This window comes from Rhipicephalus microplus, chromosome X (assembly GCF_043290135.1).
Source record: "Rhipicephalus microplus isolate Deutch F79 chromosome X, USDA_Rmic, whole genome shotgun sequence".
NCBI lineage: Eukaryota > Metazoa > Arthropoda > Arachnida > Ixodida > Ixodidae > Rhipicephalus > Rhipicephalus microplus.
This window is the reverse complement of record NC_134710.1, coordinates 146,251,890-146,271,190: the sequence shown is the minus strand read 5'-3', so window position 1 is coordinate 146,271,190 and position 19,301 is coordinate 146,251,890. Positions and strand designations below refer to the sequence as shown.

At 42.7% G+C, this 19,301-nt stretch overlaps 1 protein-coding gene and 1 long non-coding RNA gene across 3 annotated transcripts in view; one reads left to right on the top strand and one right to left on the bottom strand.

The window, feature by feature from the left end:
- Positions 1-19,301, bottom strand: part of LOC142775813 (uncharacterized) — a 234,233-nt gene that overhangs the window by 45,085 nt on the left and 169,847 nt on the right. The gene's annotated exons all lie outside the window — the stretch shown is intronic.
- LOC142775812 (metabotropic glutamate receptor-like) lies at positions 3,327-19,248 on the top strand. Of its 2 annotated transcripts, none has more exons than XM_075877958.1 (3): positions 3,327-3,666; positions 15,757-17,065; positions 18,308-19,248. In XM_075877958.1, exons 2-3 carry the CDS (start codon positions 15,775-15,777, stop codon positions 18,622-18,624), a joined length of 1,608 nt encoding a protein of 535 aa, XP_075734073.1. In that variant the 5' UTR covers positions 3,327-3,666; positions 15,757-15,774; the 3' UTR covers positions 18,625-19,248. The 2 variants fall into 2 exon arrangements, with proteins under 2 accessions (XP_075734073.1, XP_075734074.1); XM_075877959.1 differs by lacking the exon at positions 3,327-3,666 and adding an exon at positions 13,778-13,897.

Genomic DNA, 19,301 nt, shown 5'->3' with positions numbered 1-19,301 from the left:
TCTGAATGGGAGTCGGTTCTAGTTGTAGATATCGAGTGGTGTTCTATAAGTGGTGTACTCCTCTATATCCTCTTGTGGAGGTACTTGCCAGAAGCCCTTACAGAGGTCGATCCAAGAAAACCAGGACCATCCGCCTGTCTCGTCTATATTCTCATCTATTTTAACCAGAGGAAAGAAAATGGGATGCGTCTAGCTGTTAATGGCTCTGTAGTCTGTGCAAAACCTAAGGCTCCCATCCTCCTTCGGTTCTATGGTTATCGGCACTGCATATGCTGATACAGACGGATGGTTAATACCCATCTCCAGTGGCTTCATACGCTCTTCCTTCAGCCACACTTTTTTTTCCTCATTGAGGTGGTACTTTTTCTTCCGCACAACCAAAACGTCACGCAGTTTGAATGGAACTTAGAAACTTGTTGTGCCTGGAGGATAGCCACCTTTGCAGAGTAGTTCTAGATATATGGCAGGGATGTCTTCTATTTTGGTCACACTGCTCATCCTGTTTCTCTTTCCCACTGGTTTAACATCTTGGTTCAGTGACATGGTGTCATCCCGTGTATGCTGAGCTTCAGTAATTACTTGTCTGGACGAGAGAGTAGAAAGTGCCAGGCTCGATGCCTTCTATCACCAGTGCCAATATTTCTGCAGATCGTGACTAGTACTTCAGACATATCCGTATTCATTATTATTGTTCTTTTTTCACGGCCATCGTATTGCCGTAGAATGACAGTTCGACCTATGAATATGCCATCGGGTTTCCCTTTGCTTCTTTTAATAACTGAAACTGAAGCTCTATTGTCTGCCAGTGTTCGAACAGTTTCACCATTTACTTCAAGTTGTAAGTGCAGAAAACTTTATGACCCATGTTTGACAGCGTGATGCGTCGCAGAAATCAGCTTAGAATTATTCTGCGTTCCAACGTTGCATTCATCTTTCGAGGGTCTGTTCTTCTGTGCGTGAGTTGTGCTTCCCATTACGTCAGAACTTATGTCACCAAAATACAACAAGTACTTTTGACCCAAGTGGCTAACGCTTCACGTCTCTGAAATATTTTGTTTACCTTTGAAGCTTAGTTATCGCCAGCGATGTGATAATAGCTTGATAATAGCTTGAAAATTGCTTTGGGCGTTATCCGAGAGTGTATAAAAAACTGTCGTGCAAGTATATGGGTAAGCCATGTATGATAAGAGAAATAAAGGACGAGGTCGACAATCTTGCTTCAGCTATGTGAAGAATTCACTGTTTTTTCAAAAAAATTTTCCAGTGGTGATCCACACCTAAAACGGTAGAATTGCCTCATGTCATCACTCCACCAGATTTTTCTTGAAAGTTGCGAAGAAACTTTCTTTTCATTTAACCCAAGACTTGGGCTCATATTTGCAAAATCGCCACTCATGCCACTTTCTTGGTACCCCGCAAAACATTTTTCGCATATTAATCACCAGGTCTTCATCAGACAGTCATTCATTATGGTTGGAAGCTTGTTTGCAATAAGATAGCTACCCTTGTGTATGATTGTCAGACACATCGTCAAAGTGTTTGCTGGTATTAGTCACATTGATTGTTTTGCACCTTCGTTAGCTTTGCAGTGAGAGTCTCAGTAACGGTGTTTTGCGGCGAGATTGTGTCGCTGTTGAAATGTGAGTGATCGCAGCCTAGTTTTCAACTCGTACGACCGACGCAGAAAAGATTTTTAAAATCTTCTTTAGCGGTGTCAGCACCAGCCCATTGAACTTAGTTAGAGGAATGTTAACTTTCACGAACTGCTTGAAAGGTTTCTCTAAGAACACGGCGACTTCCTTGAGAATGGTGCTGAGAAGGTCACCTGTAGTGACATTCTCAAAAAGTTCCACAACGGAGTCGACCTCGACTTCATATTTTTTCGAATACCGCAGAGTCGCTACGGTTGTCCATAAAGAACGTCACCCACATTAAGCCTCTCGTCAGCGGCGACGGAAAATTACCTAACAAGACCACAGATAATAAACCACAGACAGTACACTGGTCAGGTCACCGTCGCCATGTCTAACTTCTTAATTCCCGTCTCATTTGCCCCCCCCCCCTCTTCTCCTTCTTGGTACTACGGATTCGGTCATCGTCTTCCTCAACCACTTCCGCTTGCTTCAATATATATATATATACATATATATATATATATATATATATATATATATATATATATATATATATATATATATATATATATATTGTGTGTGTGTGTGTGCACTTTTTCGGCTAGCAGAACTTCCCATGCGCTCATTCCATTCGCTTTTCATTTTCTTGAAGGTAAATCTGTATGCCTATTGTACGCGCAATGTTGCCATCATATGGTGTTCGAATGACATTAAATGAACGAGAAAAAATATTGTTGTTTTGCTGCGTACAATAATTAATTTATTTACTTTCAATTGACTATAAAAATAAACTAGTTGAGTTCGCAGTGATAAATAACACAGTCATCATTTCTGCAATTATGTGATGAAACTAAAATATACAGCTCACGTTCTGTCAACCGGCTGCCTCACGAAATCGCAGGCCGCCGGTAGGATCCTAGAAGAGCGCTAGTGACCACTGAACCCGCAATGATGATTTCGTGCCCCGCCGCGGTGGTCTAGTGGCTAAGGTACTCGGCTGCTGACCCGCAGGGCGCGGGTTCGAATCCCGGCTGCGGCGGCTGCATTTCCGATGGAGGCGGAAATGTTGTAGGCCCGTGTGCTCAGATTTTGGTGCACGTTAAAGAACCCCAGGTGGTCTAAATTTCCGGAGCCCTCCACTACGGCGTCTCTCATAATCATATAGTGGTTTTGGGACGTTAAACCCCACATATCAATGATGATTTCGTTATTAAATATTGCGCGATATGCTCCGTACCACAAGATCTGTTCACCTCAGCTGTTGTGAAGCATGCTCTTTCTAGAAAGTACTGTGTGAGCATAACAGCGGGGGAAAAGTTGACCACGATTTAACGCTGTATGCGTAAGGGCCGCTCGATCTGCAGTGTGACAATGTCTAAGAAAAGGCATGCTAATTAACTTATGATTTGAATGTGACTAAGTAGTTTGGCATTCGCTTTGCCAATACAATTATCTTGCATTTACAGTTCCACAAGTTTATTTAAGAGATAATCATCGGCTAGCTACTTGTTCAAGGCTGCTGTAATACTGCGTGGCGTATCAATGGTGTGTACCGACTTGTGTAATGGTGCCGCTTTCCTTGCTACATAAAAATGCAGTCACATGCAGCGCGCGCTTCGCGGAAAACGATCGCGCGGCAGCACGCTCTCGCTCGCACGGTGAGCCGACGACCTTCGACGTTTTAATAGGGCTAGCTGGGAATCATTTGGCGCTGGCGTCGAGCGCGCAAACATTAGGTTGCCTCGTCTATAGGAAGATGTACTGACCAACGCTGTATTCATCTGCAAGCGGGTGTCCTCACCTGCATCGGCGCACACCTATCGGCTTCCACGTGTTCCAGGTTTATCAATCGACCGAGCCCGCCGAGCATCACTGGGGGTGCGTATCAAGCACCCCTGCTGCTGTCGGAGTCAGCGTGGCCGCCAGTCCGCTTAAAAAGAAGACAAAATATGCTCAACGGCATGGGTGCCTGATTCTGCCAGTGGCTGCAGCAATAGGGACACGTACTGACCAATGCTATTCGCATCTTCAGGTTAGTCATATGATTGATGTATCATTGACGATTTGCGATTCCACTATAGATTGCTTGCACTGGCGTCCCTGAAAAAATCCACCATTGTGCACCATAATGGTGGAACGCGAATTTCGGGATAACAAGTTGGTGTCGTCAGTTAATCATGCCCCGCCGCGGTGGTCTAGTGGCTAAGGTACTCGGCTGCTGACCGGCAGGTCGCGGGTTCAAATCTCGGCTGCGGCGGCTGCATTTCCGATGGAGGCGAAAATGTCGAGGCCCGTGTGCTCAGATTTGGGTGCACGTTAAAGAACCCCAGGTGGTCAAAATTTTCGGAGTTACGGCGTCTCTGATAATCATATGGTGGTTTTGGGACGTTAAACCCCACAAATCAATAAATCAATCAATCAATGCCTTGATGTAATCTGAGCCGCCATGTGTGAGCCATGTTGTGCATTGATGACGTCACGTGCAAGCTAACAACTGCAGTAGCTGCTGCAAAATACTTATGAAAGATACTGCTGCAAGATACTTATGTAGCAAGTAGGGCTGCAAGATACTTGGTTTGATGTTATTTTCAACTGTGAACCTTGCCTTGTTTCACGAGAACTCTAATGTGCAATCGATTAAAAATGCCTACCATGTGAAACTCGTAGAAAACTGAGAAAATTGAATTGAACCTTCCTAATCTGGACGAAGGTGTTGAGGGCGATCTGTTCGGAAAACGTCTGCTAAAGGCCAGCAATTCAAGTGGTGAAATGCCAGAACTGAAGGACAAAGCCAAGCCTGCGCTGAAGGTGCAGGACAGTCACAGTGAAAGCGAGAAGAGCGGCTTTTCAGAGACTTTTTGATGTTGATGATGATGATGATGCCTCCACTATAGCTTTTGCCCACTGAAGGGGATTGGCCAAGAATTGAGGATATGAAATTGAAGGCCTTTCAAATGATACCTAATCCTAAAAGAAGGTGGATAAAGCACACGTAAATACGGAAAGAGTGCAATATTTTTTTGCCATTTCAACCAGACAGAATAATATATATTTTGAATTGAAATTGCAGTAATTTCGAACATGTTTAAAATTGATGTTTAGAATTATTAGCTTAATAATAATATAATAACAAATATACAAATAGGAATTTGGAGGCGCATTCGTTTTGTTTTATGAAGATAACTGCAAACGGCATCAAAGGAATTCCTGTGGCTGTAGCCCAGAAACGAAGCACCAAAGGAGAGTATATTCTCAATGGTGAAGGGCAGCCCCAGTTTAGCGAATGGGATGACAAGGAGACGATTTCTTATTAGACTGTAACGGCGACATGACAAAAAATAATGGTCTATTGATTCCAGATCTGTACAAAAGCTGCACAGGGGAGATATTCTCAGACCAGCCGTGTGTGAATATAGATTTAAAGGGGGCACACGACATCGCAATCTTGTAAGCATGACTTCCAGTTGTCTAGTATGACACCAGTCGGAGTTCCACCAATATTTCAAATGTCTAAATTCAGTACATAGTGTTACTGATTCTATGACATCAGTCCTGAGTGAAAATTTTCGATATCTTATCACCATTGTAGTCGGTAGCACCGAAAGCAGAGAAAGTATTGGGCCATTTAATGCCATTCGAGCTAACGAGTCCGTCATTTCATTTAACTCTAACCCGCAATGTCCAGGTACCCATAATAATTTTAAGAGCTTCAGCTGTGGAGGAATTAGCGTAAGGAATGCCCTTAAATCATCTGATTGAGATAAAGCTGTCGGTGACGTACATACGGACAGGGACTCTGTAATTATTATAGCAGTGTGGGTGTCCAAAGTTAGTTTTTGTAGTGCTCGAACAATTGCCAAAAGTTCGGCTTCAAAAATAGGTGTGAAGTCTGGTAGTCTTACTGATAACTTATTTACTTATAAATTGTTACAAGCAAAAGCTGTTCTTTTTCGTGCCAAATCTCCCTCAATGAAACCACTGAAGCCTACAATCTCATGTTCAATAGAAGCATAATCGAATTTTTTTCCACCGCAAAGTCTTTGGGTGTTGTTTTCCATGAACATATGAAATGAGATTATCAGACGGAATTTTCATACAATAAGCTTTGCAAAGTCTTGGGTGTCTTGAGAAAATGTCAGGGTTTATTGCCAGTTTCTCAAAAACTTCTGATGTTTAATGCGCTCTTTACAACACATCTGAGTTACTGCGACCTAATTTGGTGTAATGGAACAAAGCAATCTAGTAGTAATCTTATTATCTTGCAAAAAAGGCGCTACGATCTGTTGCTAACCTTCCTTTTAATGCCCATACTTCACAATTATTTGCTAAATACAAAATAATCAAATTAAACCTGCTCTACGAATATTCTTTAGCAGTCTCTTTTAGATCTGATATCATAAAAGGTCGCGGCTATATACGTAGTTTAGCTGACTTGCAAATAAATTCTTCTACGCACCTAAACCGACAGTCTAAGTATTAGTATGTGCCGAGACCGCGCACAAATTATGGCTTTCAGACGTTGAGTTATTGCTTGCCGAATATACTAAATAAATTAGGAATAAATTATGAAAATATTCGTATGCTCTCTAACATTTTTATTTTAAATATGCTTCATTAATTTGTGTGTAGTATTATTTTTTGTTTGATTACTTCTTTTGATGTATAGCATGTGCGTTATTTGGTTAGTATAGTTTGTTTAATTTTTTGTTCTAATGCAAAGCTTATGCATTGTTGGTTTAAACTGTTCTGTGTTTAATTTGATTTTGCCGTTTTTGTTGCCACAGTTGCCATGGGGATATGGGGCTTTGTCAAGCTGTTTTATACAGCTTTTTTCCTCTGTTCCAGCCACCTACTGTACAACTGTACGTGGTAAATAAAGTAACTCAAACTCAAACTCAAAATGACCAGTCAAGTGAAGAAGATTAACTATCTACTCCTGCCTTTTCGTCTATTACTGAAGCATCAGTGGCTATTACATTATTTGTTTCCACGTGTGCAAGGCAATCTTGCAAACGGCTATTCAGGACCCAGTGTGATCAAAGTTTAGGCTTACAGGGAAAACAATATTATGATATTTTATGATAAGATTTTGATTTGGCCCGTTTTCTGCTGGTATATCTCGAATTTTTACGTTTATTCTGTCTAGTTGCTTCTGGACAAAATTAATTTGTGGTGCATAAAAACGTGGCTAATGAGCAAGAAAAAAAGAGTCTGGGTCGTTGATGAATACATATTCTGATCGTCTTATCAAATAGCTATAAAATTTTAGATAAGCCTGAACCGTCAGGATACGGAATCGACAAGGCAAAGCTAGTAAGCGCGCCTCCTGATACAAAACATTGTTCGCAACAAATTTTGGGAGCCCGAGGCATAGTCGCAGGGCCTCATGCTCCAAAACAATCAAAGGCTTAAGTTTATAAGCAGGGCCACTTGAGAATAACGCACATCCAAATTCTGGTATGGGACGCATATACATTTTGTAAATTACAACCAGAGTGTCCCTGCGTAAAGCATAGCGTATGCTGGTCAATCTGCGAATCATGCCTAAGGCAAGTTGTGCCTTACAGGCCATACTCTCTATGTGAGGAGTCTAGTTTAATTTATCATTATAAATCATTCCCAAGTATTTAGGCGACTCAACTTGTGGAATAGGCTCTTGTTTAAAACAAATAATAATTGAGGTAAGATCTGTTAACGGAAATATCAACATTGCACTTTTGTTTACATTTAGTGACATGCATATTGTCTCTAGCCACCCCTCTAGCAAATTCATATACCTCTGCAGTTTTTGATATCATGAATGAATGTCAATGTATCCTGCAAAGAAGGCAATGTCATCAGCATACACATATACATGCGCATCCTGGTTGTAATGGACTGAACTCATTAGGATGTTGAATAATATTCGAGACAAAACAGCCCCTTGGGGAACTCCGTGAGTTTGTTTAAATTTTGTCGAAGCGCAGCCATTCTTAAAGCAATAAAATTCTCTTGCTCTCAAAAATTCTTCCAGCCACGCAATAATGTACTTTGGAAAATTCTGGCTTAGCAGTATCTCCAATATCACTGAAAATTACACACTGCTGTATGTTTTGGCTAGGTCAAAAGTCACTAGAACAGCATGTTGCCTTTTTTGCGAGCAAGTTGGATGCGGCTTTCTAAATCATCGTGAGCACACCATATCGAACAGTGTTCTCTGAAGCCAATTTGATTAGGTTTTATTAATTTATTTTCTGTCATCCAGCTGTTCATTCTCTTATGAAGCACCCTCTCAAGAAGCTTTAGCATATTAGAAGTAAGGGAAATTGGTCGTATGTTTTCCATGGTATAGCCTAAACCTTGTTTCTTCGGTATAGGAATTATTTTTGCTAATTTCCAATCGTATGGAATCCAGACGTGTCTTAACGAATAATTTACAGTGTTGAGGAGGTCACCTGGCGATGAGTTAAATATTATTTTTATCATGGTAGCTGTAATTCTGTCTGGACCGGGAGCTTATGGGAGTAAATTCCGAACAAGCTGAGCTAATTTTTTCATTGTAACTCGAGTAAAATCCGTTATTGCCATGGGAGGTCTTAGATCATACAATTTGCTTGATGTGAATCGGCACTCTAGTTCTTTTGCTATGATTTCCAAAAATTTCTTCATATCACCGGGCGACATGATTTTCCCGTCTGCATTGGTTGGAGATGGCAGAATTTTACGCGATCTGAGGAACCTGAACAGGATACTTTTGTTGTTAAGGTTAGAAAGATAGTAATAATGATTTCTATCATATTCGTCCTTAGCTGAGGAAACTGTGCGCTTAAAATTTGCAGCACGAAACTTGTAATCAGGCCAATTAAGTGGACACTGATGATACAAAAGTTTTTTTTTTTTTTTTCACGTGAACTGTCGTCGTCGGTATTCCCGTGCACACTCAGGATTTCACCACGGACTGTGATTTGTGCTGTTTGCAGACTTAACAACGAATTCAGCTTTTTTATAGGTTCTTTTGAGCCACGCACATAGTCTCATAGCTTTTGTGTTTTCTGTCTCGTCAGCATGAGTGGTCAAGGCAGATTCTAGATCTTGTTTTAAATTTATTGTAATTTATATATACTCGGTTCTGATTGCATGATGGTGTTGTAAAACAAACAATATCAAATATTACTGGCAAGTGGTCACTGTTGGTCGCACAATCCAAGACAGTCCATGACGAAGTAGTGAGGGAAGAACTAACATAACTTAAATCCATTGCTGAGTAAGACATGCCACCAATAAAAGTAGGTGTTTGGTAATTGAGGCATAATAAATCGTTATCTGCTGTCCACTCACACAATCGTTCCCCACAATCATCGGCACGAAAACCCTAACAGGTATGGTGGGATTTGAAATCTCCCATCAGAATTTTATCTATACAACGAGATGTCAGTGCAACGTCCAAACATCGTGTGTCTAGAACCCCTGTAGAGAAATGTGCATTGACTAGTAAGAAAGGCAGGCAACCTGTCAAAGTGATTTCTAAGGCGAAAATGTCGCTTTGCAGTAACATATGCTTATACGCGATTTTAGCCTTTAGCTAAACTTATTTTATTATTATTAATGAATGCCAGACCTCCACCTTGCGATGAACGATCCAGACAGAAAGATATATATCTATTTAATTGAAAGGTCTGATGTGTTGAAAGCCAGGTTTCTTGTAATGCTATTATATCTGGATTGAATTTCGAAGCTAAGAATGATAAATCGGTTACTGCTTAATGAATTGATCGGCAACACTCTTCTTCTTCTTCTTCTCCTCATCTCATGTTTCTTACCCAATGCAGGGAATTGGCCGAGTGTTAGGTGAATTTGCTTTTTTTTTGTTTCTTCGCAATACTACTCATATATGCTAGGGATAGGTTTCACAACAAATAATTACTGAATAATGATATTTACACGTTTAAAAGAATGAAGAATTTAGCTCCATATTCGTTTAGTCTGACTCACTGGGTAACTGCTGCAAGCACACTTGCTGGGTACCCACTACTGCATTAATAGGAATAATTTCTGGGTAGTAGGCTGGCATTTGCTATGCTATCCTTCGTCATTCTTCTGACAAGCGTGGTATCCACTAAACACCTGCAAGGATGTTTGTGCCAATTGTTCATGCAGTGGTTGACGATGATGAGGAATTATGCCTGAAGTGGGTATGCACCACAGTTATTAGGTCATCAAGAACAAGCTTTTGTCATGGGTTGGAGCATTGGCTGACTCCGTAGTTACGCTATTTGAATTTTGTGACGCCTGATTGTTCTTTTGCTATTCTTAAACGCCTAATTACTCATAATGACCAGACTCCTTTCTTAACATTAAGACTTCCTAAGGCAAGTTTACGAACATGTCCAAGGCAACAGCGTTGCTGAGTGGTAGAATACTGGGCTGGCACGCAGCGGACCCTAGTTTGAGCCCCACTCTGTCCTTTGTACTAGGAATTTTTTTTTATTTCGTGCGATAACGGTTACAGACACTTGTGGTGGCGGCGGACAACTACAGCGCCACGCGTGACCCGAGTTGTGATCCTATACCAGCTTTCGCAGTAAAAAAATTACCGCCCGCCTCTTCTGAGGGGGAAACTCGCGTAAATGCGTCGCAGAGTGGTGGGGGTATCGCGTGAATGTTGTATAATCTGATATGGTTTATGAATGCTTAATTGTTATTTCTTTTTTATTCCTATTAATTGAATGAAAGAGAAGCGTTGCCTTCAAGTTAAGTGAAAGCCAAGTAAATACGCCCTTGAGTGCATTGTGAACGCGTGATCCCGTGCCTGCATATACGGCGTGGCAAATGAACGGTTGTGCAGCGCGAGAAGTCATTCCTTTACTAGCAGCCTGCGTCCCCCTTGTGAGGCGAGGGAAGGGGAGCGACAGTTCTGCGGCTGTCATCCTGGGCCAGCAAGAGACGTGCACATGCGCGTCTCAGTACGATACGCGAACATGCAGCGCGATACGCGAGTATGCGTAGTGGGGGTGTGGCGCGACATAGTGCGACTAAGAAATGCTTCGCCTTCAAAACAATTGATGGCTGGTATACAATCTTGTCATTCCTGAAAGAAAACTCCCCAGAACGTTGAGTGGCGAAATTTCGACCTGATGGTGGAAAATAAAGGCTTGCTATTGTACCACGCAATATTACTGCAACATTACGTGTGATATTGTAAAGTCTCTATACAGGACGCGTGCGTTTGCAAAGCATTAACGTTATATTTAGCTGAATTTCCAAGCAGATTAAGTCATTTTAACTGTCATTACTAATGCCCAACGACCCAGCAACGCAAAGGCTCCCACAGGCTGGACTCCGAGCAAGACTTGATTGATTGATTGATTGATTGATTGATTGATATGTCGGGTTTAACGTCCCAAAACCACCATATGATTATGAGAGACGCCGTAGTGGAGGGCTCCGGAAATTTAGACCACCTGGGGTTCTTTAACGTGCGCCCAAATCTGAGCACACGGGCCTACTCAGAGCAAGACTACCTGGTAGAGTGTAACAAAGCCCCTGCGCCGTGCTCTCTTCCTTGCTGGCGTCCCTCGCACAGACACTGAGTGCGCCTGCCGGAGATGCTGGTTGCGTAACTCGCGTCCCTGAGAGGCGCTGGACACGTACGAACCACGGCAGTGCACTCTCTGCCTCCTGGTGCTTATAAAAAGCCAGCGCATCTAGTGTCGGCTGCTTCCTCGTCCACATGTTTTGTAGTACATTCGGTGCTCCATTTTTGATGCGAAGCAGCTTATGGTCGACCCTACCTCCCACCCTCTCTCCGCCGTCCACGCTAGTACCGCCTCTCGGTGCTGCGCATGCTCCTGGCACAGAGCGCTGCGTATGCGCCACAGCTGTGCCTTGCTCTGGTCCTGCATGGTTTCTCTCAAAGTTTATCTAATGCTCCACTAACACAGTCACGGGTACATGTGTTTTAGACGCCACGGTAGCTCAATGGTATGACATTGCCTGCGCCCAGTCTACTCCACTCAATGTTATCTACGGGGAAGAATAAATAATGAATAAGGAAAGAGTAAAGTGTCAACCCTACAAACATTTCTCCCTCTCTCATTCCTAAATAACAGCAACAATAACAACAAACGCCTCTATAACGCCTCTCACACATCTCTCTGACGTCTTTCTAACACCTGTTTACACGAGTGCATACAATGGCAGAAATGCCATGACAAACTATTTGAGTCCACAAACGACATCTCTAACGGAAACTCGTACGGAACTGTACATGCCCTCGACTTATTCGCATGCTCATGGTTGCCTCACGGAGACATTTGCTGGATAATTAAATTAAACTTTTTTAGATGCGAAGCACCTTTTTGACTAACATGTGTAACGCCGTACGTACGTGTGTCCGTACGAACAGCCGCAACACGTCCCCATTGCCGCAGGTGTTGTAGCGGTGCCAAGTAGGTCACACCACAGCTGCGCGTTGACGTAACGCTCCCCTCGCAGGTGCACGTTGACGTCACTGTCTTCTTCACCAGCAGCACGCTCACCGCAGAGCCCGCTGCTGCCGGTTCCTCAGCCCGCTCGCAACACTCTTGCTTCTCGCTTCACTCTCTCCACCGCCCGCAATGCTCGACTGTATGTCGAGTGGAAACACCCTTTCGGCTTGTTTATCTGCGATGAAATTTACATGAAACCAAACCCACGTCCAATGCCTTTACGTTTCAAACAAACCTTTGCTCGAGTAAACGCTACACCAAGTTTCACTATAAACAGTTCTTCCTGCACACGCGTCGACGCCCGTTTCAACCTGGTCAACACCCCACCGCAGTGGTCTAGTGGCTAAGGTACTCGTCTGCTCACTCGCAGGTCGCGGGATTGAATCCCGGCTGCGGCGGGTGCATTTTTGATGGAGGCGAAAATTCTGTAGAGGCCCATGTGCTCTGATTCGGGCGCACGTTAAAAAAACCCAGGTGGTCGAAATTTCCGGAGACCTCCACTACAGCGTCTCTAATAATCATATGGTGGTTTTGGGACGTTAAACCCCACATTTGAATTCAACTGGGTCAACGCCGTGCGCACCGCTGTTGCTTTGCATACCACCAGGATTTCCTTCGGGGAGATGGTCCATATTTTTTTCTCTGGATGCCCTTCGTCTTGCTACTGTCTAGATGTTCCCCGCCTAGTCCTTCGGCCCTCGCGTCAAGCTACTGAAGAGACGCTGGCGCTTCTCGTAACGCTGTATTTCCGAGCGTGCGCGTGGATGTGTGGTAGAACTCCTGTTTTCCATGGAAACGGCTAGGGTTTAATCCTCACTGAAATGCAAATTCTTTTATAGTTCATTTTATTTGAATCGATATAATTATTTAGCCAAGCATAATATGATAATTTCCCGCTCACAACAAATGACGCCGAGACCGTTATTTTCGCGAAACGAGCTCCTTAAAGCTATCACGTTAAAATGCTATGAGTTTCGCGCCCAATACCAACTTTGTCTCACCCAAAATATTTACTAATAATGAAAAGAAGAGAACTCTTTTTTCGTTCATTGCTGCTTGGAACTGCAAGCCCTTTAAAGCGATTCTCGAAGTCGATTTTGATTTAGATCCCACTTATTAATTCTTACAACTGCGGAAGGCACTTTGAAAACTTTGAGTGCGCGAAGCGTTCGTGTTGGTTCAAGAAGGCCCTTGTGAAGGGTGCTTAATTTTTAGTGCAAGTTGTAGTGTTAACCATGTCAAATACGCTGATGACTGTTAAAGCGAATTCATACTGCTCTAAATTTAGGGGCATGTGAATTGTACACCACACTAACTTGTGGTAGAAGAAGTAATGTCTGCGCTGGAAACTTTATTGCATGCAATGAAAAAATAATGTAACAACACTTCATGTATTTCGTAGCGGCTTTCCGCGATGCATATCACCCAAGATAAAAAGTGCTACTCTGTCTCTTTCTCTCATCTTGTACTGCCTGGTTTCGTGTTGCTCTCGTGGCTCACAGGGAGCGTTTTATTTTTTTTCTGTTTTCTTTCGTGCATGGTGGCTGCATGTCACAAATAAAGTGAAAAAAAGAAAGGCCGCGTATCTTAGAGATAGCCTTGTTGTTTAACTGTGTCGGCATCACTTTGACGCGCCCTGGGAACAAACAGATGGGCGCACTTCGTGAAGACAGATCTGCGATGCCCCGGCATACTTCCATTGGTCTTATACAAGCTGGCCCACTTTTGAGGCGGTAGATCCACCTTGAATTTGCTTAATTAACATAATAAGAGGGTTCTTATCTTCTTCATTTAACGGTAAGAGATATAGCACTAAGGTGCCGACCTTGTGGATTGTTCAAGTTTTTCTTGTCAGGCATAAGTTTTTGCTAAATAAAATGAAAATTTGCGTCACAATGGAAGGCGGATGTGCTTTTTAGAGAGCTCTCACAATTCTACGGCCGAGATGATCATTGGAAAAGTGCCCCCGTGTGCCTTGTTCTAAAGCGATTCTGCATTTAATCGGCCAAATCAAGTTAAGCGTATAACTTCCGCGTTGTATCAGAGCATGGTTTTGCCAGAACATGCCCATTATTAGGCATCATTTACCGGCTCGTATAACATGCGCTAGAAGACGGAATCATCCCACCTTCACACTTACTTATTGTTGAGCCCCTGCGGTGTAACAGAACAGGAGGTGCAGCTCACACAGACAAAGTGTACCTGTTCGCTGATAATTGAAGTACTCTATGAAGTCGTTTTACGCTATTCTGATCAGACGTATGTTCAGTCAAACGTTCAGAGAATTTGTTTTGGCATAGTCATATCAGTAGAGTCTCTAAGAGTGGAAGTCGCGTAACGTGTACATATGAAAAATGTAGCCATGAGTAATCCTCTGTGTGCGTACAAGTTGTTGCTGTCGCTCAGAGTCTTTATTTGGTTGAGTCAGGCGTGTGCGGTAGTGGAAGTAGAAAATTTTCTATTTTAATGCATTTTATGAATAAAATGAGCTACTGCTTAAAAATAATCATCAGTAGCAGTCTTTATAAGATATTACCTATATTTTTCCCGGATGCTTAACTCAAAACCATCTGTGTTTATCTGAAGAAGTTTAGTACGCTTACCTTGAATATATACGTATATATCCTGTGAAAAGAGAAAGTAAACCAGTTTTTTCTTCTCAATATATATTTCACAGCATTGCTTAGAGGTTAGTGAGGAGCTGGGAGGATGTTTTACATTTTAAAAAAGGTGTAACTCATTTTGCAGAATTTCATTAGGATAAAATGTCGATGAAGTGTCATTATTGTGGTGGTGTGCATTTTGCAGTGACGTTCCAATTAGTACACTTTGAGGTATTTGTTTCCTGCCTACAAGAAGTGGCCTTTCAACCAATTCCCGCTACCCCACGCTGTTCCAATTAAGAATTGTTATAAAAATGTGGAGGTTTCCATTCATTTCAGAAGCATATTTTCGCTAGCAACAACAACAGCAACAACAACAACAATAACAATGTTAATAATAATAATAATAATAATAATATAATAATAATAATAATTAGTGCTCAATATAGTGGACCTAATGATCTGTACTATCGATCGATAAAGGTTCCTCGTGGTCACGCTTCCATACATTAGCAGATAATTGGGGAAATTATGGAATGCAATACGTACCAGTGCATGTGCATATTCATTGCAACTTGTCGTGTTTATATCACATCATTTTATTGTAAATGATTCATTATAAAAGTAACATAAACCATATCAAGCCAGACGAAGCTTATCATTTCCAGGTGCTTTATTCATCATTCTCTTGCTGGCTGTATTGCCCTGCTTGCAGCTCCCATAGACACTAACACCAGCGTTCCTTCTAAAAATCGTTGTTCAAAAATGTGCTCAATCCTTTCAAGCTTAGTTGGGAGACATGTCAAGATTCACAGGCATTGTATACTTAAGTCTCGTGACGTTGTGTTGATGGCCGCTTTAAGCCCCTACTTATTACTCCAACATTGTGTTTATATGTATCTACACCGCAGTTTGACGGAGAAAAACATTGCTGACCACAGACTGGGGCAATTTATCAGACCAGTAAACCGCCAACAATTATCTTGGTATTGCCTTACTTCGACTTACATGTCCTCTACGTTCAAATGTTTTTGTTATGTGCTTTTTTTGCAGGATCAAATTCCCAGCTTCATGGAGTTCAAGATCACGCTTTTGACCTTGCTGCTGCTAAAAAGTCAAGCAGCACGAATAGATATTCCTGGTGACATCATCCTAGGAGGCCTTTTCCCCGTGCACCGCAAGTCCGGACACAGTGGTTGTGGGGCTTTAAATGGGGAGCGTGGCATACAGAGACTCGAAGCGATGTTGTTTGCCATAGACCAAATCAATCAAGACCCGTCATTGCTAAACGCAATTTCACTTGGAGCCAAGATACTGGATACTTGTTCAAGTGGCGAGCATGCATTGAAAGAGACCCTCCAACTCCTCGATGCAACGGCGGACTCGGTAAGCCTCAAGTGCGCCGATGGTTCAACACCCCTTCCGGATAAAGGCAAGCAGAAAATTACGGGGGTAATCGGTGGTTCTTACAGTGAAGTGTCTGAGAAAGTGGCCAGTCTGTTAAGTCTATTTCACGTGCCTCAAATCAGCCCGGCATCTACGGCCACCTCACTAAGTGACAGGACTCGCTACGAAGTATTCGCAAGGATCCTCCCCCCAGACACAATGCAGGCTCTGATTATCGCAAATATTGTTCACTACTTCAACTGGACTTACGTGTCACTCGTATCATCCAAAGGAATGTATGGAGACTCCTGCAGGACCTCATTTCTAAGAGCTGCCAAGGCAGGTAACTTTTGCGTCGCGGTTGTGGAAGTAATTCCTCGCCTGGCGGACGAGCCTACCTTCGACGGCCTCATCGAAAGCTTACTACGCCAATCGCGAGCTCGCGTTGTAGCTCTATTCACGAACGCCGATGACTCGCGAGCTCTCTTAGCAGCCGCCAAACGAGCCAACGTTAACAATCACTTCATCTGGGTGGCCAGCTACGCTTGGGGCACGCGGGCCAAGGTCGTCGAAGGGCTGGATGATCAAGATTTGAGTGCCTTCACTGTCCAGCTGGATTACAAGCTTATTCCAGAATATAACGCTCACATGAAGAACCTCACAGTGGAGAACAACGAGCGTAACCCTTGGTTCAGGGAGTACTGGGAGAAAGTGTTTAGGTGCAGCGTCGACCCTGCACAGCAGATCTACACATCGGCAGTTTGTGGGAATTCTCTGCGTCTCGACGAATCTGTTGGATACCACCAGGAAGCTAAGGTGCAGTTCGTGGTGGATGCAGTGTACGCATTCGCACATGCTCTTGACGAAGCGTCTAAACAACTTTGCCGGGGTCAAAATGAAAGCTACTGCGAGGCCTTGCGAAACCTCGATGGAGAGAGCCTCTACATGAATTACCTCTTGAACACTACTTTCAAAGGTGAGTCTTATTACTACGCACTAAATTACCATAATTTGATCTTTCCGTGTGGCATATAATTGTGTGTTGACTGGTATATACATTCATAAAAATCTATCACGCATACGTGTGAGAAAATGTGTGTTGACCAACTGCTACTTCTTTTTTTATCAAAAGTGCTGTGTTATGCTGTTAATCCATCTTCACCCTTAATATATGAATATTCTAATACTTTGATCATTCGCCTGGTCTTGTATATGTCGCGTGCAGTTCACCGCGACCTCAGAACTTCAGGTCACCAGTTCTCTTTCCCCCAGTACACAAATAGGTCGAAATGCACATAGTAGTCTATGTTCTTTTCATTAAGGCTACAGTTAAGAATATACGCAACATGAATGCGCCAAAGAGGGAGCGAAGATTAAAAAAATAGCCAGAGCATTCACATGCAAGGGCATCTAGAAGATCATGATTTATCTGACATGCATGCTGGCGCTCAGCAATAAACATGCGCACCTTGGCGAACGTGCACAGCGAATTCGCAGGTGCCACTCATCTTGGAGAAGCTTTGTGTCTGCCGAGCAATGTGGAATCGTTTATAGTGGGCATCGGTCTAATGACTTTAATTGCCCCTGTGATCACGGTGCATATCGTTGCGATACATTTCAGAGTACAGCTCTTGGCATCCGTTCCTGCATTGTTGGTCCATCAATAGACACGTTGTAAAATAATGTTCCACATAAAGAACATCAAATTGTGGATCGAAGAGATTCGAATAAATCTGTGAAGTACGTTTGAAATGAATTATTCATGCCGGAATTTCTTCGTGCCATTAGTTTTCTCGAGCATAAAAATTTGTAGCCCCGGTAAGGGTGACCGTTGCCAAATAATTCTAAGGCGATGTAGAAATAGGCGCTACTCTTCATTCGCATTGGAAAATGTAGGTAGTCACAAATTAACTAACATTATAGTGCGGGTGACTAGGTACTTTTTTCGGCGTTGCTATTTTGTGACCCGTCGTAATAAAGAAGCAGATGGCACCACAACAAAAGTGCATATTTCTTTACAAATATTTAATGTTAATAGCATTATGAGGAATGTAACGCCATACAGGCGAGAAGTTGATTCCAGGAAAGAGCCAGGATCACTGGGAAGCTCAGTATTGATGCACTCTCAGAAACATGCGTGCACGTATTGTTAGCACTATGTTGTCTCACCCAGTAAAGGTTTGAAGCATTACAAAGTGTGATTTTTTGCACTTCACAGATCTCGCTGGCAGAGTGGTTCGCTTCGACAATGTCGGTGATGGGCTGGCTCCTTACCGTATCTACAGCCTACGGCACCTGGATAACAGCTCGACGTACGACTACATTCCGATCGGCCGCTGGGAACCATATACACTGCACATGGATGCCAAAAAAGTGTTGTGGAGCACTGACGATGGTGGGCCGCCAGCATCAGCATGCAGTTCCGACTGTGCCGTTGGCCAGATCAAACTGTTTGGAGATAGCAGGTGTTGCGGGATGTGCTACACATGTGAGCCTCCTAAAAAAGCAATTGACGAGTTTACCTGTGCCGTCTAAAATTTTCACTGTTAGCCTTCCAAGCACAACATACATACAGAAAAAGTGACGTCCACTTGTGGAGTCTCAATTACTCGCACCGTTTTTTTTATTTTTCGGGTTATCATATCTGTCTTGTCGATAAAAAGGTAGGTCGATAAAAGCACATGATTTAAAGGGCCTGACAATCACTGTTCATCAGCCCAGTTGTTTTTTTTAATCACTCAAGAAAAAGTCCAACGTTACATTTTTTAGATCAACAGCAGTTAATACTCAAAGTGCGTGCTTATATAGCAATACGGATTTAGAAACTGTTAAATCTCTTTATTCTTGTGCTTTAATTTAGCACTAATATTTCCGGTAACTATTTTTGTAGGCCATGATATAGTAATAAATCCCTGGTTAATGCCATTCTTGTGCCGGCGCTCGTGTATAGTCCCTAATTATGAACTTAACGCAGCTCGACACCAGCAAAACCTAAAGTATGTAAGGAAGTGCGTACCACGGGTAGGCAACCCAGCGATTCCCTCGCCTATTGTACTTTTCTCGAGGCAGTCGCGCCCTCTCTAGCACGGCGCAGGTATCACTGCATGTTTCAGAAGTGTTTTTCTCAATTTCAGGTAAATTAAAGTGATTTAAACATAATTATTTGTGGTTTTTATGTTACTTACACCTTGTATGTTTATTTTCCACTGGTA